The sequence below is a fragment of the Rhamphochromis sp. 'chilingali' genome (assembly GCF_963969265.1).
Source record: "Rhamphochromis sp. 'chilingali' genome assembly, chromosome: 7".
Classification (NCBI taxonomy): domain Eukaryota; kingdom Metazoa; phylum Chordata; class Actinopteri; order Cichliformes; family Cichlidae; genus Rhamphochromis; species Rhamphochromis sp. 'chilingali'.
In genome coordinates, this window is record NC_137934.1 from 11,041,746 (window position 1) to 11,069,412 (window position 27,667).

Genomic DNA, 27,667 nt, shown 5'->3' on the forward strand with positions numbered 1-27,667 from the left:
TAACAAGGTATGAGATGCTATCACAAACTGTGTTTAGTATGAAGGTAGAACAGGATGATGCTGGGGTGCAGGAAAAAATAAATCAGCATAACCGGTCACAGCAGCATGAATGATCAGAGGAGAGTGAGAGCGCAAGCTTGTCAGATTATATAAACTGAGTCAGCTGATACTGATCAGCTGAGGGTGTGTGCAACTTCAGTGCTCTGCCTAAACCGCTGTGATGCCCTGCAGGTTCACTCATCTCACTTTTTTCGCCATCTCTCCACATTTAGTGATCACATCACTGAACTCTTAAGAAGTGTCTGTCACATCGCATATGAAAAAAAGCCCAAGTTTGATTAAATGTTTGTGTTTATATATTGTAAAGATTTATATGATTTATATTTATATTACTCATGAAAGTGACCTGATACATTTTAAATTTAAGAATGAAATATGAATCATAGTAGCAACATTATGGTGTCTGAGAAAAACGATAAAGAGGCCGCATTTATGAGTAAATCATAGTATGAGTCATCGAACTCTTATGGGATACAACGCTGCTGCTGCCTTGTTTGATTTTGTATGTGCTTCCTATACTGAATTTCTTACTTATGGTGACAAAATACCTTATTTTGAGAAAAACTAAAAATAGTTAGGGAAATATATTTGAAGTCTCAGGTTTGAAGAAATGAAAAAGTCCAGAAGAAAGTCCTTGTAACTTTTGCCACATAAATAACAGAGTGCAAGCAGCTGATTTAATGATTAGATATCAGAGGGAAAAAAATCTGACTAACCTTTTAGGGTAAATTAAAGGTAAAGATGAATATCAGTGGTCCTAGTTCCACAAATGTAAGCATTAGTTTCTGCTTAAGATCATTGCAACCAAATACATCTGGGTTATGTCTTTTTAAATTGTAAAACAAGTATATTGTTGGAGAAACTGCTTTTTGGGCTCTGGAGACAGGGATGGACAAGGAATTGTGCCTAAATAGTTGTACAATTATTTTAAAAGGAGAGTTTTCACAGGACTCTGTACACCCTTACTGCTTCGATTAGAATTAAAAGGTTAAGTAGCAGCCAGGTGTTGCTAATCAAATGTATTTCAGTAACTGATCACCAGCAATTATGTGCATGTCTATAATGGCAGTTTGGTAGTTTGCTGCTCTGGAGCATTCAGGTATCTGTTAACACAAAGCCACAATCTTCCCTGAAGTGGACGTCCCAGCAAATTCACCACAAAGTCAGACTGCAATGTTCAAAGACACTGCAAAAAACCCCTAGAGCTACATGCCAGACTCTGCAGGTCTGTTAGCATGCTAAATGTTGAAGTTGATATCACGGTAAACAAGTATGGCTTGTGTGGAAAAGTGAAAACCAAATGCAGCATATTAACACAAAACACCTCACACTAACTCACAAGTACAATGGTGGAGGGGTGATGTATGAGGTTTGTCCTACAGCAATGGAACCTAGCTACCTTGCAGTCATTGAGGCAACAAAGATATTCCCTTGATACCAACGTATTCTAGAGTCAAATCTGTCCAAGAGCTAAAGCATATAAGAGGAAAATAATCCCAAACATATCAGAAAACTTGCAACAAAATGACTGAAAAAAAGTGTGGTGGTACTGCAAAGACCCAGTCAAACTGTAAAGAGAGCGGTCAGTGGACTAAAACAACACTGTTAAGAAGAGAGGGCCAATATTCCTCCATAATCAAAATCGTTGGTTCAAGTTACTGTTGGTAAAGGTGGTTCTACGAGCTACTGAATCAAGGCAAACTTGTATATATACCTAGTGTCTCTTTTAATCTCTCACACTCTTACCTGTCCATGCTTGTCTGTCTGTGTTTTGGTCACATTTCCACTCTTCTTTAACTCCAGCTGACTCTCAGACCTGCTGGCTATACCTTCAGCCTTCATTCCCTTTCCTGCCATGATTATAAGTGAATGCCCATATCAGTGGAAATTTCAGAAAAGAGACTATACTCTCTCTTTAAAAAAAAGAAAAAAAGAAAGAAAGAAAAAAAGTTGTGTTTCCACGCTCTTTTGTAACTAACAAATTTTGATAAGTTATGAAATAGATCTGCGGTTATGCGGTCGTATCACTAACTCTACCAGAATTGTCAGTGCTCGTAATCTATTTGAAAAAGAACCAGAAATTATTCATATTTAAATATATATGTATTAATAATTGTTGGTTATTGCGTCTCTAACAATGACAACGAGAACGCAGAGAGAGGCAGTCAGTGTCCAAATTCAGGTGTTTCCCTTGGTTTGGCAAAAAAAAGTGAAGGTTGAATTTCACAGTCAGAAAGGAGAGGTGATAGGAAGACGGGGAGAGGCTGAAAGGAGACAAGGTGAGGACAGGTCCTCTGACGTTTCAACAGTGAAGGAGGAAAGAGAAAAATGGATTTTGTTCTGGTTCATCCTCATAATAACCCCATTAGCCATTTTAATAGTCCTCCACAGCTTTTCCCTCCATCTTTCATGTCCTGCTCTTTCTCTTTTTGACCTGTCGGCTAAAATGTGCTTCGGTCAAATCAAACAAGTTAAATACCCACAAAAGATAAGTTGTTACCCCTTTAATTGCTTTCTTTTTCTGTTTGATTCTTTGCTTTTTGAAGTTTCATTTGGCTTTTTATAGCTTGTGGGTCGCAGTTTCTGCAGTGCTACTATGGTAACAGCAGGGGAGTGGGTGTTAGCAGCTAATCCTGTTTGGGTGTCATGGTGACATTGCTATGGCACCAAGTAAGAGAGCTAAACAAGCTTTCTTCTTTTTAATAATATTTTAATATTTCATCAACACAGATTAGGTTGATCACTTAAAGTCATTGTAGTTCCATTGATTTCGTTTAAAGGACACTGTGTGCGTTTTTAAAAATAAAATGTAATAAATGTAAATTTTGTCCAGATTACATACACAATATATACTTTGAAAATGAAGTGTTAAAAAGCTTTTCTCTTCCATGTTATATTATAATACATCACTTACAAGTATGTGAAAATGAAATAGCAAAAGGTATTTTTTCACTTTCATTGGATTTTTTGTTTTTTTGACCGAACATTTATATATATATAAAAACATATTTTAATTTTCAAGTTTAAATTATGATTTTAATATAATCCCCTTACAGTCTCCATTAGAAATTCTTCAGCTTCAGATGAATTGTGGCCTCATAAGTCCCAGAAAATATTTAAAAAGTTTTCTTTTTTTTCCTGGTGTTTTTTAATCTGTTTATCTATCTTTAGGTAGATATCGTGCTAAACCACAACACTGTCTGTCTTTGTACTGTCTTTGCACTGTACTGTGAAGACTCTACAATATTAGAATGAAAGCACCAGGCAACAGTAGGAAGGAAAAACTCCCTTTTAAAAGGAAGTGTCAAATGGTTAGAAAAAGTTATGGGAAGCAGTTGTATACAAAACACTTGGAGAGTGAAAAAGGTGAGAGGAGAAGAAGTATTCAGTGTATCACAGAAAGTCCCACCGCAGGACCTGGCTCTAACTGTAAGCTTTGAAAAAAGGAAGGTTAAGTCTAATCTTAAAAAGCATCTAGTGTCTGGGGTCCTTTCTGTTGTGAGGCGACAAGGAGAGGGACCTCCAATTTTACCTTTAAGCTGCATACACAATGTAAGCGGTTTGTAGTGATGTGGTGATCCAATACCACAGAAAGCGAATGATATTTCACAATTTCAGGTGACTACGAGCGAAATGACTGCTGGCGATGCATTGTGGGCAGGACTAGCGCAAAACTTTCAGGCGAGCGACTGAAGAGACAACAAATGAGAACGATAATGCTAAACAAAACGTTCGAGGGTCACCTAGGCAACTGGAATCTGGAATGTCCGCAAGCAATCAGCTGGCACGCAGCTTTAGAAACTTTAGGAACCACAAGCTAGCCTGTAGCGTGAGTAGCTAATTTACTATTAGGATACAAAGATATTATGAAAGTTTAAAGATATTGCATGAGGGGGACTAATTATTCCAAGTTTTTTTTCTGTGAGAAAAGGATTTTATGAAAATGATTTTTTTGTGTGTGGAAACAATCAGAATTATATTATTTATCCATACTTCCACCTATATTTTTAGAGCATCTTATCTTGCTTGGTTCACCGTGATGACTTAGGCCTATCCCTGTGACCCAGAGACAGACAAAGGCTCGTGCTTACATTCACATCAGTGGCTAAATCTGAATCCCTGAATAGCCTAGTAAGTTTAAAAAGAAGAGCGTCCGCATGTAATCAGTGGAAGGAGTTCACCAAGACAACGCAGAACTTCTTTGGCATTAGCCATGAGACAGTGATGATAACCGCTGTGCAGCTGAGTTTATTAGTTTACTTCAGTAAAATACAAGTGAAACAGATACCGTTTATGTGAAAGGAAATCCAAATTTGCAATATGAAGATAATTAGAAAAAAAAAGCAGGAAGGTGATTAAAAAAATAAAACTTGCAGTGTGTCTGTTCATTCTTTCTATAATCTTTTACCCCTGGATTTAAGTTTTGCTTCTGTAAATTCTCTTCTCTAGTTCAGTCTCACCTTGCTTATCAGCTTTAGCTCCTGAAATATAGTACACATCTCTTTGCACAGCAATCAAGTGTTGCAAACATGGTGATAACTTCCCAGCACCAAATGGCACATGAAAGCATGACCCCATATGACTTGCTTTAAATGGCATGTTTAAGTGCACTTAATGACCCTGTAATGACACCATGTGTAGTTTACTGAGAGGAATTGTTATTGATTCCAGGTGCCATTCGAAATAATTGACATATCTGTTGCAGTGCTTTTATAGCTGTATGAGATTGGTACACCTCAGTGTTATTTATTCTTTTTCACACACACACACACACACACACACACACACACACACACACACACACACACACACACACACACACACACACACACACACACACACACACACACACACACAGCCAAGCCACACATGTCAGTGTTTTCCCATTGTATCTCTGTTTCTCTATTTTCACCGTGTTGTGCTCTGGTCTCGCTCCACTGAACATTAACCAGCGGAGGAATGATGGAGCAATTCTAACAAAAATGCAAACAAGCGCACATACATTCCCAGGCAGGGCTGCTCGAGCCCTCTGCGGGGAGATAGAGTGGTGTGCTTGCTTCTGATAGGAGCAAATCAACATGGACAGAACAGTGTTTCCTCTAGGATTTTTTTCTTTTATTCAGCAAGAGGGGAAACAGTTTTGTTGTGGCACAGTGTAGTGCCCTGGCACTCAGTGTGAATATCAATAGGAAATGAAAAAGCAGGAAATAAAGTGGCGTTTAGTGACTATAAAGCAAAATATAAAATGTGTGACTGAATAAACATATAATCTGGAATGCTTCAGACCTGAAACATTTAGAGGGGAGTTATCAATACCTACTTTTTATCTTAAATATTTCCTAAATTTCTGAAGCGAGGACAGCAGTCATTTGGCTGTAGCTGGTCATTGCTGCAAAAATCCTTCCTGCTCTGTTTTTGTTTTTTGGGTTTTTTTGGTTTTTTGCCTGTCCCGTTTGGCTCTTTTGCCATCAGAATTGTTGTCTAAAGGCAAAGAAAGATGCCCAACGGATTTACTTTACCAATTGACCATCCCAGCCTTGCCATAATGGTCCATTTGATTCACCTTTTATTGTTTATTTTATTTTCACTTACTGAACATGGGACAGACTTGACTGGGGGAAAGAAGGGGAGAAAGAAAGAGGGAAAGAGAAACAGCTGAGAAGAGGGACGGGGGAGAAGGGCAAAAACCAAAAACCAACAGAATGAGCAGAAAAAGAAAAAAAAAGAAGAAAAAAAGAAAAAAAAAGCATATATCAATCACCTGGGTCACCTGCTGAGAAAGAAAAAAGAAAACAAGCAGAAGAGAACAAGAGTAATAGAATAAACAACATCACAATGATATATGGGAATATGACAGTAAATACTAAATATTAAACATTATTGTGCAGCACATAAGATCAACAGAACACAGTGTGCTTTGAGGTAGGAGCCAAAAAGGGTGTAGTTTGTGGGTGTGATCACCCGTGTGTACACCTGTGAGCATGGACGCGCTTGTTTTTTGTTTTTTAAAAGGTTCCTTCATGTAATGATCTGCTAGAGGGTGTGGGGGGGCCACAGCCCCGTCCTCCAGGGCATGAAGCAGGTGTGGAGGAGATCAAAACTCCAGACATCCAGAGGCCCCAGAACACAAGAGACCAAGGAAGACCAACAGAGGGGCAGCCGCGCCACTGTCCCAGAAAGAGCTGAGGAGAGTCCCAGATGAGGGCTCACTCAGCAGCCGCGGAGCAGAAGCCAGGGGGAGTTGCAGTGACGCGCCCGTGAGCTCCGCCGGCAGCCAGCCATGCCTGAGTGACCGAGCCCCAGGCCGAGAGGCCGGGGGCACCCCACCTCCGAAGTGGCCCGAGCAAGCCCCAGGCTCCAGGCCCCGATAAGCGGCCGCCAAGGAGTGAGCCGGTGTGTACCTGGACGCCCATCCCCGGACACAAAGAACCACCAACGCACCGACGTCTGAGGGAGTCCGCCACCGGCAGGGGAAGTGGTGGTAGGGGGAGATAGGCCTCCATACCTTGGAGGGCCTAAGATGTCCCCAGAGAGGTGGCGCCTGACACCCAACCTGACATATAGACACAGAAATACAGGCACACACATATACAAACATCCATTCCCACCCTCATGCTCTCATATACACTTACTCCACACTCAACCAACGTGGAGACAGACATAAAGAGACGCTGTACACACGATCACACTCCCCAAACGTACTCTAAGCCCCGGGTCTAGGTACCCTTGCCGTTGGAGGGGGGGGAATTGCACCCAGACCCAGGTGGTGTTACCCTTTTCCCCAAGTGTGAGCAACAGATGAATTTGAATCATAGTGACCTTGACCTCAAGGTCAGAGGTAAAGCTTTCTGAAAATCTTGAGCATGCAATAACTTGAGAACAAGTTAATGTAGGGGGCTGGGGGTTATTGCTGGCAGCCACCAATATTTCTTCTTTTATGGTCACTCGTTCATACAGTGAGCTAGAACCCAAAAGGTATTAAAGGCACAGTACTGACTACTACCAATACTGAAAGTAATATATAAAATATGTTAAAATATTCATTATTCGCCTTGCAAATGCATAAGCATCACACTCTGTGTAAACCTGAGGAGTTGGATTTATTTCTGTTTTTAAAAATTCTGTCCGTCATTGAAAGATTAAAAAGTATCACAGCTTCACTGAACAGCATTTTCACAGTTGCCGGCCCATCCTGGATCATATCTGAGGAAAACTTATGCAGCACATCAGCGGGCACATACTCATGTTATGTTTGATCTCAGTTGGCAAAGAACTAGAAGGCAAAACTCAGTCCTCCATCACATATAGCGCATATCCCACATCATCGCCGTATGTGCGTGTGGTTAATGCCGTCCTATGCTGGCGTCATTGTGAATAATAGTTACAATTGGGTTTGTCATCGCAAATCTTGTGTTATAGTTTTGGATAGTTTGAGTAGTTTTGATATTCTTTTTAAGAATTCTAATCGTTGGTTTTTCAGGGTAGTCTTTTTTTCTGATTACTCGGTTCAGTTGATGCCAGGAGGAGAACGACACCAGCGACGTCCTCTTTCTTTCTTTAAGTGATTTGTCTGTTGCTTCAGCCATTTTCATTCTACATCGTCTTATTGTGAAGACAGGACAACTGATTGAGAATTGAGAAGAATCTAAAAAAAAAGGACAAAACGATGTAAAGGTGGATATGAACAGAAAGCTTTGGGGTGACAAACCAAGCCCATACTGCACATACTGGCGTATTTAAATCCCCATTTATTCCAGTTGGCAGTCCGAGATGTTTAAGAGTTACTTTGATTTCCTGTGTTCTCAGTTTATTCGTTTTTACTGTAGACTTGACTTTATTGTAGTACTCGTATTCCTGTAGACGTGTGCACAAAACTGGCATGTTCACATAAGACAGAAGTGAAGTGCAACTATAATCGGGCGACATTTGTAAGAGATTGACGAATAATGATGCTATTTTTAATATTCTATATCAATATATGCTGTGGTGAGGTCTTGTCATTCTATACCACCTTTCAGTCTCTCCGCGCTCCTTAGAAGTCACAGCAGCATGATCAGCCCAAGAGGCATATTAGATGACTCACATGCACGCACGCACACACACACACTCATTCTGTATCATGAGTCATAAAGTATAGTAATCTATCTCTTCCTGCCAGTTTAGCAAGCAGCTACTCTGATCTTGATGCACTACAGTGATCCTGCGTCTCACTTCACTTTGTCTTCATTTGTACCTTTGCATGTGTGTCCCCTTGCACGCACAAATCTGTGTGTATTGTGAGCGTATACGTGCGTGGGAGGGTGTGAACGTGAACTCCAAACTCAGGACTGTGACTTTTATGTGTGTGTGTGTCTGTGTGCAGCATCTGTCTCCCTGCGTGGTGAGGCAGGACGCAGGCGAAGTCGTGATAAGTCAGGCACAACACACTCAACGGAATGCAGAAGTGGAGGGGTAGCATGTTTCAATTGATCGGGAGAAAGGAAAGGGAGTGTGTAAGCTGGAAAGGAGGTAGTGGAAAAAACCAGGAAGACTCGCTTCTCCAACCTTTCATCTGGTGTTTTTTTAATTTTCTTCCTATTATGTACAGTATCTTTCTTTTTCTTTCTGCAATCTCCAGCTTTCTTTCTCTCCTTCTCATCTCTCAAGGGTACCAGTTACCTCCTCCCAGACATCAACTAGTGTACACACATTTATCAACACTTTCTAAGTCACACACACACACTGGCTGTCTATATTACATGATTTATGCCCCTGTGTTCTTTTATTTTTAGACCAATTACTCTGGTTCTTTTTCAGTTCTCTGCTTACGTTGATAGCCTTCTAAACATTTTCTCGTCTCTGGTTTTCTGCTCTTTGGTCTATATTTGAAGATGACTTTAAATGTTTTGTCTCTGTCAAAGGTCAGTTTGACTTTTGCTTGGCTTTATGGCTTTATGGATGTAAGACTACTTGTGTGTTAAGTTATTTCTCAAACTTCTTCCAGATGCATTCTGGGATAGGCTGCCAACATTTTAACTCAAAGGAAGAGAGACAGCTTAAGAGCATAAAGGAATGAATCAATTATTTATTTAGAGGAATAAGAACTTGATGCTACTTGCTGTCTGGTTTCCAAAAGAAATTTCAGCTGGGATGTGGTTTATTGACATATTTAATCTCTCTGTGTGTAGTGTGTAAAAGTGAGATCAGTTTATAAATTAAGAAAGAACTACCTCAGAAAAACAGAAGATATTGTTATACGTTGTGTACGTTCATATTGAGTTTGGTCACAGTTTTAAATTAAGAGGCTTGTATACATGTAATCCCAGTGAGCAAGAAGCTCTAAAAACTCGTAGTTTTTTCTTCTCTTCGATGTCAAAGATCATATTCTTAGCACAGTACAGTTGTCTCCAGAGGTATAACGCATTTAAGGGGAAGTAATTATTACACATAAACTAGTTATGTGAAGAACGTCTATACTTTTGAACAGAAAGAGCAACTGATAAGAAGAAAGGTGGTTTAGAGGGCCAGGAGCCAAAAATAGCTTGTTTCATACAGTTAATAGATTGATGTATAAAGTGGTATGAAGTAAATAAAGATTATTTCAAACTATCAGTACAATTTAGTTCCCCAGTTAATGTAACATGCATGTCTTTGACAGTGAGAGGAATCCAGAGTAAACGCCACATAGAAATGCCTCAGCCAGCTGGTATTCAAACTCTGAAATGACTGCATATACTGACATACCAACAGTATGAAATAAATCTCAGCCCTTCACAATACTCATCACTCTGCATTCTTTCTTCGTATTATGTCATTTCTTCCCCTAAAAGTTGCCTTTAAAAAAAAAGCTACAGCTGAAATGTGCAAACTCCCTGGATCAGCATGAGAGAACACAGCATGTCATCTGTGTTTGTAAAAATTGTTATGGAAAGACAAATGTGAATCATCTTTATCACATTAGACACACAAGTCTCATGATAATCAACCTCCACAGACAGATTGCGTGTCAAGACGTTTGTTGCATGGATACAAATGTCTCAATTTCCTTTCTTTCTTCCCTTCTTGTTTTCATGCTTTTTCTTTTTTTCGTGCTTGCTTTTTTTCTTTCATACTTTCCTCCTGTCTTCTTTTCTCTCTTGCTTTTCTTATTTGGTAGTTACAGTGCTAGTTGCCTAGAAACTGGAGTTTTTTGTCTTTATGTAAACTTTGATATTCTGTATACTGCAGGAAATAAACAATGACAGTCTAGTATTTTTCCAGTCATAGACAAAAGTTCATCAGCCATATTACTGTAAGCTTGGGCCTACCTGCTTGTGTGAGTGACTGTATGTGTGTGATCTATCATTGATCTATAACTGTAGATCAGGGGTCATGACCCTTGATAAGTATAGATCCCTTTTCTTGTCATCTCTCTCCAGCTGGATGCATGAAGACAAGATGTAATTCCTGCCAGAGTCCCACAGACTGGAACTGAATTTTATAATTTAGTCTTGATTTAAACATGTTATGCAGCATGTTACCACTGTGTTCAGATCTGTGGCCTCTCAACAACTAAGAGACTGTAGTTGTGCAATAATAGACTATTTATAAAGTTGTTACCAGGAAAATCTCTAAAAATAATTGCAATCACCTGTAAGTGGCAGAGATGCCACCGCTTACAGCTTGAATATATCAAAGCAGTGTTGGTTGGTCTTTTTTTCAAATGAAATCATAATATTTGCTAAGCTATGTTTGCTGAACACACGCTGTAGCTGAAGGCTTCTGGATATCATAATTACATATTATGTAGACCTCCTTACATCTTGTTTTGTCCCCTTCCCATGTGTCAACCTTTAATTATGTAGAACATAAGCACTCGTGCTCTTACTGTCATATATATTCAGTAAACCAAACCTAGTGTCTCACTAAAAGCTCAGAATTAGTCAGTTACATTAAAGGGAATGGATTCAAAGCCATATTGAACTTGTAGTATAACCTAGCATAATTTAGACTAAGTTAAAGGTTGAAGGTTGACCTTTATATTACAGAAAACTGCAGAATATGCTGAAATTTTCTTTCTTTTCTTCTGGTGTTTATTTCTGCTTGGAGATCTGTTTTATCAGGCAGTGAGCACAGGAAAAAGACACTTTTCCATTTCCGCCTCATGGAACAGGGCAGCTGACATAGATGATTGACAATATATTAAACTTTACAACCCAAGGTGCTGCCATCGAAACTCAGCCTACCTTTAAGAGCCTTTCTCAATACAACCTCAATAGCAGGCTTTGGAGAAAAAGAAAAGAGTTCTCTTCTCTTGAGTGACCATGAAAAACTCATAGCTGGATGTCCTTAGTGCAGAGCAGACTTCAGGAATGGAGAGCTGAGTGTTTCCTCTTTATGACTGTCAGATGTGGTACTCAGGATGGAGTTTTGGCCTCCAATGATTGTGAAAACAAGGTAATTGAGATAAAAGAATTATGTGCTCCACTCATTTACTATAATGATCTTTACAGTTTACAGTTCGCCCTCTTTTAAGTCTAGCCTGAAGCCAAGTGGCATGCCTCACTGTCTACACAATTAAGTTCCAAAAACCCAAGTAGAAATTGGTGTTTTTGATTTCATTAAATTCATATTGTTTATAAAGTTAATGATTAATTATGTTAAATAATTGGCATCTAAATGTAACTTAGATTAGGATTTATTTTTTTCATTTTCAAGCAGCCCTTTACAACTGTGACAGATGATGTGATGTGAATAAAGACATGATGGAAAAAGAAAACTTTGCTTACAAAGAATCCGACTTTATTCATATTTTTTAAATTGATATTGAGCAATAGTTTTTTGAAGGTTTTGAAGGTCAGTCATCGACTGTTTTCTCACTTATTTTTAGTCCAGGCCTTGTACCTGACCAATTTCAAAGTAATGTTTTGGTTGAATGTTGGAATGTTGAGGAAACTGAACAATAGGAGGCAAAAAGAAGAAGTTGCAGCCCTGAAAAGCAGATAAACAATATCATGTCCTTAAGAAATGCGAAAAGCATCCCCCCCCCAAAAAATAAAATAAAATAAAAAGAATAAAAAATTTAAAAAAAAAAAAAAAAAAAAAAAAAAAAAGGAGTCTTGGATTTGTATGGAAGCCCGTTTCCGCCACTAAAAAAAAAAAAAAAAGGATCCATAACTCAAAATTTCGAGTTATTTTCTCGAAATTTCGAGTTATTATCTCGAAATTTCGACATATTAACTCAAAATTTTGAGAAAAGCAACTCGAAATTTCGAGTTAGCGCTGCCAATCAGTAATCTACGTGAATGACGTCATTTCCATGTTACCCGGAAGCTGAAGCCCTCAGCTACAAATGCTACAGCTAAGCTACCGGTATTACATCCAGTCGTGAATGCACAGATTGCTGAGTGTTTTCAGCCTGGCTTCACAAATGATGAAATCCCTGTGTTATTAGCTGAATCACATGGTGTTACTATCAGCAAACATACTTTAATTTGTTGGGATCCGTTTTTGAGTGCGCGGTCCTGCGCTATATGCTTCCGGGTAACAAGAAAGCGACCTCATTCACGTATATTTTTGATTGGCAGAGCTAACTCGAAATTTTGAGAAAAGTAACTCGAAATTTCGAGTTATATTTCTCGAAATTTCGAGATAATAACTCGAAATTTCGAGAAAATAACTCGAAATTTCGAGTTATGGATACTAGCTTTTTTTTTTTTTTTTAGTGGCGGAAACGGGCTTCCATAGATTTGTCTACCCAGATGCTGGACCTCAACATTATTGAAGCAGTGTAGGATCATCTTGGCATTCAACATCCAATGATTTTGTGTTACATTATTCTGTAGATCACAAGTGTCAAACTTATGGCTCGTGAGCCCACTTAAGGATCTGTTCTGGCCCACTCATGGTCAACTTTGGACCTTAACTGTACCTTGCACTAACAGTGCATTGAGTCATTAAGAACAGGTCATGGGATGAGAGTGACAGCCTGAATTGTTTATTTCACCTGAGACAGAGGTCTGAAATATGGTCACTTTTTGCCTTTCTACTGGCAAAGACGTGCTCATGGTCATCCATACCGAACTGGCTAAGTTTAATGTTATAGATGAAAGGGCTGTGTAAAGTGACGCTAAAGTTTTATATGAGACTAAGTCCAATCTGCTGGTGGTAAGTAAAAGGTAAAATGTGGCAAGTATAACACATGATGACTGCATCAGAGATGAGCACATGATTTCATACAGGAGCTGTTGCTGGTATACATAAGTGCACAAAGACTTACAATAGGAAGTTTGAATGCTGATAGAAGAGTAGTAATTAGAACTATGTGCTGTGGATATTCTTAGTACTGTACTGATCAGTGCCCACAGTTTCCATGGTAACGTAGAAACCCATCTTGGTCTCTATGGTAACTTCTTGTTGGCACCCACAGAGATAGAGAGAAAGAAAGAGATGAAGATGTAGAAGAGAGGAATGAGAAACTGAGAGAGGGATAGAGAAAAATAATTGGGAGAGGAGGAGTTGACACTTAGAGAAGAAGACAGAGCCTCAGGTGTGGCCCTAACTTTACTTGGGGTTAAAAGAGCTCGAATTCAAAGCATCATCCTCTTACTTTTTTGTCTGAGCTTCTAATATTGTTATCTGCAGCCTCACATGGGCTTTTGGTTGGCTTCATATAGGAAAGAGGTGGTTGCTAGTTCAGTCTGATGTAGGTGTTGAGCATATGACTTACATATAGAACCCACGTCGTTTAAAGAATTTCCATCTGTTTAGGGTGTTGGGTATTGATATTACTTTACCAAAGTCTTTCAAGAAGCAAGTCTTGCCACTCAGCCGTGCATCTTAACAACTCCTCTGGGCAGTTATTTCAGCAGTTATTTTTAAGAGTATCAACAATAATTCCAAAGGTAGATTGTGGAATCAAATCAGATTAGAAAACATAGGTTTAAACAACTCCCACCCCCTTCACCCCTGCAAACTATATTAATAATTCTAATGTGCAAACTTTTACAACATCGTAACCTAAATCTAAAGCGCTGTAAAAAATAAATGAAATGATTAACAGGTTTTTCCCACCAACTTATTGGGCTAAATTTAACCCCTTACTGTATGTAAAAGTTTTTAAAAGGAAAAAACAAATTAGAGAAAAGTTATAAAGTCATACTGCTTCACCTGATAACATTAATTAACTGGAACTACTGCTCCTGCTACACTGTAACTTGATTAAGCGCAGCAGCAGTACAACTGCTCAACTTCATTCACACCTGGTTTATAATAATATATACGAGAGGTTTCAATCTGGCTTTCGCTCATGTCACAGTACATCTGCTTTACTTAAAGTTACTAATGATCTTTCAGCCTTTGACACTTTCTCTCACTCCATCCTTCTAAACAGACTTTCCTCTCTTGGCATCTCCGACACACCCCTAACCGGGTTCCAATCATATCTCCTTGACCGTTCCCAGTTTATTCAATTTAAATCATTCTGCTCTCGTCTATTCCCAGTCACTTTTGGTTTACCCCAAGGTTCAGTCTCAGGCCCTCTTCTCTTCATAATATACATCCTCCCTTTTGGTACCATTGTCAATAAATTTGATCTTCACTTTTATTATTTTGCTAATGACACCCAGTTATATCTCTCCTGCAGGCCTGATTCCTCCAGAATGTTTATCTGAATTAACATCCCGGTTCAGCTCAAATTTTCTTAAGCTCAATCAGCATAAAACTGAAATCCGTATCAGCTCCAAATCCAACCTACTAAAGGCAAATCATTTCACTTTCACTATTGAACCTTTGTGGTTTTCGTTTCACCTCGGGTTAAGAGCCTTGGTGTCATCCTAGACAGCTCACTATCCTATAAATCTCACATCAGTGATCTCACTCATTCTGCCTATTTCCGTCTACACACCATTAACCGATTACATCCTTCTCTTTCCACTCAGTCGGCGTCCGTTCTTGTTCATAGTGTCGTTACCTCCTGCGTTGACTATTGTAATTGACTCTTAGATGGTCTCCTCCAAAAATCCCTCCATACGCTTCAATTGGTTCAAAAATGCCCGCATTATTACCAGAACCCCGTCCTACCAGCACATCATCCCTATCCTTCAGGAACTTCCAAATAGTATACAAGCTTCTTCTCCTCACCTTCAAGGGCCTTAATAACCTTGGTCCTCCTTTCCTTTCTTTCCTTTCTTACCTTTTGTCCAGTTATATAACTGCATTTGTGGATGTCAAGTAGACATGCTGAAGATCAAACCAAACACCAGCATGTGGAAGAAAGATGATTTAAGTGGCACCAAATCATTTCACATTCACTAATGACAACTTCGCAGTTTTCGTTTCACCTCAGGTTAAGAGCCTTGGTGTCATCCTAGACAGCTCACTATCCTATGCCAAAAAGGCTAGTCCGAGTGTTTCAAAAACTGCTAATCAACTGGGAGCTTCTTGCACAACCATCTCTAGGGTTTACAAAAATTTGTCTAAATAAGAGGAAATCTCCAGTGAGCATCAGTTCTCTGAGAGAAAATGGGCTGTTGATGCCAGAGGTCAGAGGAGAATGTGAAGATTGCTGCAGACTTATAGAAAGGCAATTAAACCATCTACTGATTGCAACCAAGTCATGCAGAAGAGCATCTCTGAATGCACAACACTTCAAACCTTGAGGCAGATGGGCTACAGCAGCAGAAGACCACACCGGATGCCACACCTGAGGCTTCAGTTCACATAAGTACACAAAAGCTGAAGATTAGAACATTACTGGCTGGTCTAATGTGTCTTGATTTGTGCTGCAACATTCAGATGATCGGGTCAGAATTTGGCAGGGACAAGTGAAGAATAGGATATTTCTTCTGTGGTACTGATTTGTGCTGTTGTAATACTTTCGATATGATACTTTTTTTGTCTTCTTCTTGCACACACATGCCTTAACACACACACACACAGTGCGATATATCTGTGGGTTCCTTCAAAAGCAGCTTAATAGCTAATCCTGTCTTGCAGCATACACACAAACACAGAAGGTCATTGCAAATGGAAACAATGTCTGCGCTATGGTAGAATGTCGATACTATAATCTGATTGGCCTAGTTGATGGATAGGTGGTTTGGTTGACCTATCACAGTTAACTGAATTATTGCCCCCACATGCTTACCTTTCGGTCATTCTGTCTGCTTTCTTTTCTCGCTCTCTCTGTCTCTATAGTCTGCCGCTCTTCCTCGTGTACTCTCATCTTCTCTCGTCTTTTTCCAGTCACTAACCAAATTAGTCTTGCCCCTTTGGATTTTGCCCTTTACAGGACTGGATGAATTGAAGGAAAGGAGGAAGTGTGTGTTTTCTGTGTGTGTGTGTGCGTGTGTGTGTGTGTGTGTATGTGTGTCAGGCTAAGCTGTTCCTACCAGATGTTTTTCTTTGTTTTATGTTTCTGAGCGCCGCACTGTCTGCCTGTCACCAGCAGATACACAGCTCGGGTGTGTGTATCTTTGAGAGAGCGCGAGCGTGATAGAGAGCTTTTGTATATTCGAGAGAGAGGATGTGTGTGTTTGTGAGATTAATTACTTCCGCATACACTGCTAACACTCCACTGTGCGGTGAAGGGTCGACGGTACAAACGGTGAATATTAAACCAAATCAGTTCTGCCGGCTTTGAAATCGAAACGCGCACGCAGAAAAAAAAAACAGGTGTCGACTGTGAAAATCTCAGTTTTTATCATTAAGCTGGACACTTTTGGGCTGAAAAAGATGCTGAACAGACTTGAATTGAAAGGAGTGAAGGTTAGAAATGTAGAGAGCAGGAGCACAACAAGTTTAAGACAGCTTTCTGAGCAGGTGACTGAGGCGCAGAATCCCTGGGCTAAAAATCGACTCGCCTTTCACGTATTCTGTGTTTCAACCTGTTTAAATCCACAGAATTATAATTCATGTCACTTCTTTGACTGTCAAGTTACTTGAGCATTTCTAAGTGTGGGAAAAATCATGGTTTACAAGTTTAATCGCTTCATTATGAACAAAAAAGAAAGCAAAGGACAAGTTTTTTTGTTTTTTATCAGCCTCTTGCAGTTGTAATGTGTTGGCAGCTGTGATTCATGAGACATTTTTGAGATGGCTCTTATATAGAGCTCTTAAAAAAAAAACAAGTTTAAACACTTGAAAAAAACTACTTGAGAAAAAGTGAGATCAGTGGTTAGAAAAATGCCTGATTCCCATGGTACTGGAAATTGCTGTGTTAAGTGTCACTGCAACTGGCCTAATGGGAGTCTGATGTAGTCTTTTCTTGTTTGTTTAGCTGGATGGCCTTCGGATTTCCATCAGCCTGAACATCTAATCTTAATGCGGCTACTGTATACACAAGTTTTTCCAACATAAACATTAACTTTAGAAACACTTTAGCGATTATAGACTGATCGGACTGATTTGGATTAAACACCATTACAAACATTTAACCTTCATTCAGCAATGATTTGAGAATGTTCACTCTTTGTACTGTCCTTAAAATCACCAACAATCAAATAAATGCATTAAAGAATAAGAAATTTTATTCTCAATGAGAAGGTTGGCATTCAGTTTTAAAATGCCATCCCTGTATAAACACCGGTGTTGAACTCCAGGCCTCGAGGGCTGGTGTCCTGCAGGTTTTAGATGTGTCCTTGATCCAACACAGCTGATTTAAATGGCTAAATGACCTCCTCAACATGTCCTGAAGTTCTCCAGAGGCCTGGTAATGAACTAATCATTTGGTTCAGGTGTTTTGACCCAGGGTGAGATCTAAAACCTGCAGGACATCGGCTCTCGAGACCTGGAGTTCGACACCCCTGCTGTATAATCTACAGAAGAATACATTTTTATTTTTTCCAAAACCAATGTCATGTCCATTTTATGACAGAGGTAAACAGATCTTTCTTATCCTTGCTAATCACTTATTCCTTATCAGTTTTAAGTTTTAAAAGATGTTTCCCCTCAGTGCAAATGATTTAGTATTTGAGAGCCTCAAAACAAGCCAGAAACAAAAAGAAATTTAAAAACACAAAGGCCAGCATGTGACTCAGGTGTTGCACAGTCAGTGACGTCAGTGTTGTAGCTGTCAGGAGAAAAATGTCAGCATTGATCAGAGGAAATAACAGGCTTGAAGGCATATAATTCCAGTGGATTTGGACAATTTAGAAGCTGTATTGTATTGTATTGTATTGTATGTGGTTATGTAAGTCAATGATGGAATCCAACCTAAACTCTTTTGTCAGTCAGCCTGTGAAGATATTTTGGTAAATTTAAACACAGCTTCTTCAGGTTTAGCTGATTCTTCCCAGGGATGAGACTGGAGCCTAGAGAGACCTGCCTGGCCTTCTGTCCCAAACCTCTGGCCCGCTGTGTGTATGTATCCATGGGAAAATAGAGGGAAAAAGAGGAGGAGCAGGGAATAAAATGAATGGATGGATTGATAGATGTTTTTATTACCCACCCCCAAAAGAAAGAAAGAAAGAAACTGGGCAGAAAGCAAGAGGATGTTGAATAATTCTATATATAGGATGTTGTATTTGCACAGCAAGAAATAAATAGATTTCTGCATTGCTTTGATCTCATTTTCCTTAAAAACTTGACAAAACATTTAAAATCAGATATGAAAAGGGATTAGGTGGATGATGAATTGTTTACGACTTTGCAACAGTCAGAAAGTTATATGATCCTGCTCTCTTTCAAGGACATTTCAGGACATTTCCCAGGACCCCGTCAGGCTGGGGTCGGCAATATGACAACAATCCCTGAGGAGCTCTGTAGTAAAAATCCCGTTGTGTGTTTGCGTGTGCATACATGTGCACATGAAATCATTCCTTCCATCAGACAGTAACGTCGTAGGACAGGAAGAGAGCCAGTTTGATTAAATAATCAAAATGCTTTGATTGTGTACACGATTACAAGTTAGACAAATACATGTTAACATATAAATAATCAAACATGCGCACGCACACACGCATGCATACGCACAAAGCAGAAGCCACATAAACAGCGGCAGAACATCTTGTTCTGGCTGATAAATTTGAAAGAGTAGGCAGCCAGCACTGCGAGTGCTCACAAGTCATATACAATGTCCTTAGAGTTGATGTGGGAAAAATAAAAAAGTTTTATGATTGTGAATGAACGTGTGTATATAATAGTGCTACAGCATGTCAATTTTTTCCAATAAGCCACCTCTCACGATGAAAAGATTTACTGCACATAGTTCAATCCTTTGCGACATGAACTTAGCATTTAATCTGATTTCAAATTTTCATTTATAATTACCTCTGATTTTATCTGTGTCTGTTGCTCGTTTTATGTCATGCTGCAATGATGCCCCTCAGATGAGTAAATGGACTTTTTTATGTTTGTGTCTGCACAGGAGCGTGTGGAGTATCTGTTCCTCATCATTTTCACGGTGGAGGCGTTCCTGAAGGTAATAGCCTACGGCCTGCTCTTCCACCCCAACGCCTACCTGAGGAACGGCTGGAATCTGCTAGACTTCATCATTGTAGTTGTAGGGTAAGCGATCAGAATCACACAGAAAAGAGACAAACTGCGAGGTGTTATTTGATGGTTCTCTGTTACTCCAAGTGAGTCTATGAAGTTTGACAGATGAAGCAGATTTCATAGATTCAGTTGTGTAATTGTGACGCATAGTCTCTTTTCAACAGCTACCTGACACACACAACCTCAGCACATCATTAGCAAATTAATCATAGTACCTTAGTATAATTACTGTCAACCAATGGAAGTACAGCCAAGTCAATTGGCAGCCTCTGTCTAATGTAAGAGGTAGTCATAGTGTTAGCATCTATCAAAATTACAGTAAGATAGCGTTTCACGTGGCCTTCTTTACTTTCAGTTGCAAAGGCAAAGAAGCAGCTATATTTTCTCTTGTAGCTCATCTTTTACTCTAATTCCTGTTTGTAAAACCAGAAGGGCGCTCAGACAGACTCTACAAGGCCAATCCCATATTTTGCGATTTTAATGAAAGTGATCCAGGTCTGCACTAACATTTTATAGATTCTTCTACTGCTCCTCCTTGCTCAACATCTCCACTAGGTTTCGTAAAATTCAGCTCGACTCGTCTCATCGACAGAGAGACAAATATACGGCCTTGGTGAGAAGCTGAAGTCTGTTAATTTATTTACTAATTTAACACGACAGTCATGTGTTTTTTTTTAACATCCAACCATTGAAATAAAAAGTTCAGTTTGTGCCAAAATTATGTTCATTTTTCACAGTCGAATTGTCTGTGTTGATAGCCTGGATCAGTGCAACTGCTGTGATCTTGTCAGCGTTATTGAACACTTTCTCTATTTGTGACAGTAAAATTATTTGATTTGCAATGTCCAACCTGCTGGCACACAAAGTAATTCTGAATTAGGAAGCTGATTGAGGATATGCATGCTCTTTTTTCACAATACCTTGAGTATATTTAGTATTTTGTTGTATTTTAGAAAGATTACTGTAGTAGCCATTTGAGAGGAGTATTGTCCGCTGACAAAGCTTTCTTTAGTTCACAGAAAATCTGTGCTAAAGCTGCAGCAAACTTTGGCCATCAGTGTATTGGTGAAGCTTAAACTGATTAGCTTGTGAGATGCTGATAGCAAAGCTCTGCTCTGTTTTTCTTTATCTGCAACTCAGCAACATAGTCCATCTGCTAAATCCATTTTGCCTAAGTTTGTGTGTGTGTGCGTGCGTGCCTGCGTGTTTGTGTGTGTGTGTGTGTGTGTGCGTGTGTGTGACCCCCTTGCCAGCTGTGCTGTGTGTACATAATTTTGGACTTGACCACTGGACTTGACAGTTACATTTATGCCATAAAGATGGTCTAATTGAGCGTGTGTGTGTGTGTGTGTGTGTGTGTGTGTGTGTGTGTGTGTGTGTGCACGAAAGCACCCTCAGCCTGGAGGAAGCCTTTGTAAATACACCAACACACAGACATGCACATTCAGTGAGTCTTGTTCATTGCAAGTCAAGTGTTCACTCATATTAGCCATCACTAACTGAACACGCTTGGCTTGAGCCTATAACCACACACACACACACACCAACCACACACACACACATACATCCCATCGGCTGAAAACATGGTGCCAGTGCCCATGGCATAAACACAACCTTTGCCACTCTTAAGCTGTTATCTACCCTCACTGTCTGTCTCCCTCTGTTCATGTCTCTTTCTCGATGTGAATTGTGCCTTTTATTGTAATGTAACATGATTTAATTTACAACTATAATGCACTGATGCCTGCAAATATTTTTGTTTCTCTTACAACCTTGCCAAAGGAAGTTCAGAAGGCGAAATACACGTCTGTTTGACTGCATGACTCTATTTGGAGTCATGCAGAATGACACATCAGTCTATTTAATGATTAATGTTATAGGGGACTGGATATGGATGCCTCAAAAGGCTCAGAAAATATGTATACTAGAGGGTTAGGCCCACTGAACATATATATAAACTTGGCACAAAATGTAAGGAAATTTGTGTTTATTTCTTTGTCGTAACTTTGCTTCTTCTTTGACACATTTGTAAACATATTTAAGAGTTGAGCAGCAGAGATGAGCAGTAGAGTTGAGAATGAGGGTTGCACCCAGAGGGAACACCAAATCTCCTATGCCAATGCCAAACAGCTTATTGACTTTTGATTAGTGTATTTTATTAGCTTGGATGATTAAAGTCTGAATTCTTTCTTCAGTCTCCAAATTCAGATATACCCCCCCCCCCCCCCCCCCCCAAATTCAGATTTAGATCTGAGAATACTGAATAACTTCAAAATTTTTAGTTTTTAACTTGAGGTAGTCAGAATTCAGTGCAAAGGTCATGTATGCTCCTTTTTTGCTGCTATGTAAATCAGTCGTGAAGGTGAACATGATCATAATTCTTTCCTAATATCCCCCAAACAGCTTATGTTGCCTAATCCTAACCACTTCTTTGCTAAAGAGCTAACACATTAGAAAGCACTCCACTAATATGCAAACTCAGTTTTAACTTGACATTTAACTGAATTGGAAACCAAATAAAATCCACTAGAATAGATGTGAAAAGCTAACAAACACAAAATTCTTCTGTTTCACAAGCTGAAGGGAGTGTGTGTGGCTGGGTGTTTGTGTGGCTATGTGCATAAGTGGCTGTTTGTCTCTGTGCCCTTGCGAATCTAACTGCCAGTCTGTCTGTGTATAGATGAGAAGTGACAAGAGTTCACTCCCTCTGGATTATTCACCATATGGGTGAAGGAGCTTGTACCTGGTGCTGAGCAACCTCAGAGACACACACACACACACACACACACACACACACACACACACACACATAGATACTACGGTCCACACTTGGCTGGCACTTACCTGAGAGGTCATTAGTTAAGGCTCAGTAATTCAACAGGCTGTGTTCATGTGTGCATGCGCAATATGAATATGAATGAGACTCAAGTTCAGCAGTTTTCAAACTTTTTCTGTCACACAGAAAAAAATGTGTACCCCATACCCCATCCACATTTTTAATAATCATTAACAATTAAAAAAAAAAGACCCACGTTCAATTTTAGTAACTTAAAGATCAGATTGGAAAATAAATGTTAAGAACCTTGGTCTCTGCATTCATACATACCTTGCTTCTTCATTTTTGACTTCTCTCTTTCACGCTTTGTCATCACTTTTTCCACTTTTGTTTTTCCTCAGATATATTAGGTCCATCTCCTTCCCCATGCAATTTTATGTTTCTTTCATTTTACTTTCCCTCCTTGTATTCAGGGTGTAATCAATACAAAATACAGAGTGAAGGATTCAGGCAAAAAAAAATTATCTATTTCATTTGTTCAGCATTTACAGGGTCAGAAAACTACCACGTGACACTTACTGTACTCCAGGATGTAAAATTTGGGCAGAATTAATACAAGCTGAATGAATATTTTGCTTTACACTGTAACAAAAAGAGGGGAAAAAAACAGGGAAAAAAAGCCTGTGGAAAAACTCACTATACTTCACTCAGATTCGGCACTACAGGCAATACTTTCCATGCTGTCGAGTTAAAGACGACAGTGAATGTGATGTGAATAAACTTTCATGGCCTGACCCGCAAAAAAGAATTTGTTTCCTCTATTGAACTTTTCTTGTTTGGAGAATGTTAGAAATTATTGTGAAGCAAACTTGTGTGTATTTACACAGATATATGTTCAGATTACACAGGAGTACCATACACCTTTGGATACTGAAGATGAATGACAAAACGTGCTGGGAAAGAACTTTTCCTTTCACGCATACAAAACAATTTATAAAACAATTCATTTATATTATAAGCGCAGAGTTTGTGACAGTTTGTTCGAAGAGTTTTATAGACTATGTTTGCTTTTATAAGAGATAATATAATGTATTGTGGTTTGGTATAATATTTCATGAGTCAGTCGTAGCTTTTTGTAAAAAAAAAAAAGAAAAAGAAAAAAAGTAAATAATTTATACACTAAGAATAAACTGTGGTATCTTAGGCTGGCCAAACTCGAGGAAACCTTCAATATAAAAGCATTAAATTTAGATCAGGGTAATGATCAATATCATTACCATCTCTTATTACCCGATTTGATCCACTTTTTATCTAAATACATACCTTTATATAAATATAAATACTTCTGTTATTACTGAAGCTCACCTGCAGTACCATTACAGCCCACAAGGGGTTTCCTTCCTGCACAATGACTGTGTAAAAGATTTTATACAGTCATTGATCTGCACTGTGGGAATCACTGTTCTAGAGACTTGACTATTAATCAGAGCCTTTGAAGGATAGTAATACTAGATAGCAACTCCACATACCTCGTACACCAAAATGAGCTAAATTAGGCTTATCAGTGGGCTGATATTATCAGTAGATATTAACTGTCGATATCAGCATTTATGACAATTTATGCCAATAAATAAAAAATGTAAAAGGAGATATAGTAGAAACATCCTTCAATATATCACGTGTTTAGAACACCACAAACGCAACAACCAGCTGATCCGAGCAAAGTTGGCCAAGGCCCAAACAATCACACAGATAACTACACAAAAATAAAATTAATTCAATTCACTTAGAAAGGAAAGAACAAATAAATACCTGTAGATATATACAGACTATTTAAATCCGCAAATATGTGTCAGTCAATTTTTCTCTGTTCGCAGGATAGCAAACAAACAAACAAAGGTATCTAAAGGTATCTAAAGGTGTAAAGTATGTGTATTTGCAGCATAACACATGATCAGTTCAAAGTTGTGAGTCAGTGCATCAAGGACTGTAGTGCCATCTAAATGTGAAGCAGAGACTCTGCTTTTACTTTATCACACTTTGCTACAAGTGTTATTTACATGCTTCAAGAATCACTATTTAAACATGCTCAAGCTTTTAAAACTATAATAATTAAGTGTAAATATTTTTTTCTCAAGCGACACAAACACCCAAATGTTGACATTTTGACTTCTGTGAGACCTCTCAGCCTTTTTTCTCTTTCTGAATGCGTGCGGTTGGTACTATCTTTAGCTGTGGATCTATACAGCTCACAATGTGGTGCTACACTCCAAGGCTCTAATTACCTTTAAACACCCTACAACAAAAGAACATGCTGGTGGTGCAAAATTGTGAATCTCTGACGTACTGTTCGTGCTCAGTTTCAAAGGAGTGCTTCCCACCAAGAGAGAGGGGGAGAGAGAGGAAAAGAGAGTTAATCAAATTGAGAGGGAGGTAGTGCGAAATAGAGAGGCAGAGAGAGTGTGAGAGGGAGAGAGGGAGATATGTTTTGAGAGGCCTTTTCAAGTGGCCATTTCATCTGTGCTAATTGATAATTCTCCATGACTAACGTGCCACTGACTGGCCTTTGAGCCACGCTAGCTGGAAAATGGTATTGTATGGTGATTTCTAAAGGATCTCGGAGAGCCAGAGACAGGAAGGGGAGAGCGATAAGCTCAGCTGGACGTACATAAATTCAAGCTTGTGAGTCACTTACACCAAAGGGATGTATGTCAATAATTTCATTGGGATATCAGTTAACAAAAGGGGGGAGCGTTAAAAAGAGCATATTTAGCTCTTCATTGAAGATTATACTTCTGCTTTACACTGATAAATATGTATGGAAGCCTGAAGAGTACAGTGTGATTGCTGATCATGTCATTCAAGACATTTCTGGGCACTGGCCTCTGCTTTCCACCACAGCCTGCCTGATGGGATCGGTGTTGTATTTCATCCCAAGTTCTTGCAGACCAATGTGAGAAATTATGACTTCACCGACCTCGGTTTGCACTCATGGGCACTGTTATACGACATTTCGCTTTACATTTACCACAAACTTTTACTGCTCTACAGTAAAACAGTGCTGCCCAACCTTATTGGCTTGTGACCCTTCAAATCCAAAATCAAGGCCATCCTCAGAGTGCACCTGTTTAGCTGTTTTGGCCCTTTTCTGTAATGATGTCCTTTCAGTCCCAAGGTTGGTAATTACTGGTCACTCTGACTAAAAGTCAGTAACCCAAACTATAATAAATCAGTCCCAGGCCTGAATTTCACCAAAGTAAAGTGTTCACACATTTTGGTCAAAGTCCATTAATTTAAACTCATGAGCAGTTCTTGCTTAAATCTTTCTTGGCTGGATGTTTCTGTTTTCATGGAGGGTAATAACTAAAAAGGGCAACAGTGTAAAAATACATTTGACATTTTAAAAGAGAGTTTTTCTGCATAGTACCACATAACCTGACTGTGCAGCTCTCTTCACTACAGTCATGCACAGGCATCTGTGGAGCTGACTGTCAAATCATTAAAGCCACATGCCTCACATTTCCTTATCTGCGAAAGACAGAAGGAACAGATGAAACATTTTCGATTGTTTTCTTGGAAGGATAACTTGCTAAGCTGTTTTATTTTTTGCTTTCGAGTTTCTTCAAGAGTCAAATTGTGAAACGACACTGTTGACTTCACCAGGCCTTTACCTTCTAAAAATATGTTCCCAAATTTGGCTGCTGTAAGCACATTTCACTTATATTGCAATGTTTCCACTGGTGATTCATTTAGTATAGAATTAATGAAAAAAGTGTTTAAAAAGTTTTATTTCAACTGAAACCTGATATTGTGCAACACTACTGACAATGTCTAAAGTGGCAAACAAAGATGTAAAACACATGGCCATAATGACACCAACTGTGGTGGGGCCTTTACAGCTGTATCTCTTTTATTGTTTTCTTTCTCTCATAGATTCTCTAGTATGTGGAAATGGGATGTCAATGTGAAACTGATGGTTATTGAAGTCATTACCTTCTGTCTTACAGGTTATTCAGTGCAATCTTGGAGCAGGCCACAAAAGGGGATGGGGCTACTCCTATTGGAGGGAAAGCGGCGGGCTTTGATGTCAAGGCTCTGAGGGCATTCAGAGTACTCAGACCCCTCAGACTGGTCTCTGGAGTACCGAGTAAGTACTGAGAGCTATGGAAGTAAAAATGAAGAATGAAAGAGAGAAAAGCAGGAGCACAAATGGTGCTCTGGGGATCAGGTGTGAATGGTGATTGGGTGTTGTGGGGGGTGGAATGGACCAGAGATTGAAGCTTGCATTGGTGCTTGACGCCACACATGATGACACACATATACTCACACCCAGTCTTCTTCTTGTCAGAAATGCAGAGGCTTTCAGAACTGGACGATTTATGTGCGTACTTGTCTGTGAAGACACTCTTAATGAAAATAGTGTGTTTCCACCTTTATGTGCATTACACTTGCAGACAAATGCAGAGGATGCAAGTGCACAGCTATCACTTTGTCATTTGGTGTAAAAGTGCTGAGTGCCGTTGTGCGCTGTCCAACATCACTGGGCTGTCATGGCAGTCGTGGCAACTGATCAACAGCGTGTTTGCCAGCTGACTTGCGCACAGATGGTGTTCAGTTGCTTATGTGCTGTGGAATTTATTATCTTTTTATTAAAGGCTGATCATTAAAGGAAGAAAAACATGAGGTTGTACAATCAAGACGTCTTAGCCATGCCAGTTATTCACGACTGAAAAGTGGAAAAACTGCTGTTCCAGCAACTATCTAAGTGTTCCTCACTCCATGACACCACACTAATTTTGCAGTTGCATTTTAAAAAGTTCAAAAGAGTAACTGATTAAATTAATACGAGTGTAATCTGATAAACTGGTCTCGCCTATATGCGCAAGCCTGTGAGCTTTTTTGTTTTTAATTTAGTTTGTTTTAACAAATTAGTCAGTTAAATAAACCCACAATTTCTCCTACTGCCTTTTGTATTGTTACGCCTCTTCAGCAGCAACATATTTTTGCTCCTCTTGTTTTAAGTTATTAATATGCAGAGCACTGAGCTTTTGTTCATTAAAGCATTTATTAAATTTAACTGGAAAGGTGTTCTGCTCATAGACAAATTTGCATTTAAAAATACCATGTTTTTTTCTTTGCCTACAATTAATAGAAGTCATACTTTTCAGTAGAATATCTGTACAAAAGCAATATTAAAGCTTCAGATGAAATATAACAGCCAGCTTAAGTGCTTGCATGGTGATTCATTATGACAATGCTGGTATATGAGGTGGCAGTAATGATTTTTAATGACAGTAAGTCTCCAATCCTCAGATTTTATAAGAACTGTATGCTTTTTTAAAATGTTCTGTACACTCTCATATGCCTTTTTGGATTCTT

At 39.1% G+C, this 27,667-nt stretch overlaps 1 protein-coding gene across 1 annotated transcript in view; it reads left to right on the top strand.

The window, feature by feature from the left end:
• cacna1c (calcium channel, voltage-dependent, L type, alpha 1C subunit) overlaps positions 1 to 27,667 on the top strand; it is a 227,371-nt gene that overhangs the window by 132,937 nt on the left and 66,767 nt on the right. Inside the window, exons 4-5 of the mRNA XM_080886828.1 lie at positions 19,385 to 19,524; positions 26,296 to 26,435. Of these exons, the coding sequence (XP_080742954.1) occupies positions 19,385 to 19,524; positions 26,296 to 26,435 (280 nt within the window). The remainder of the gene's footprint in view (positions 1 to 19,384; positions 19,525 to 26,295; positions 26,436 to 27,667) is intronic.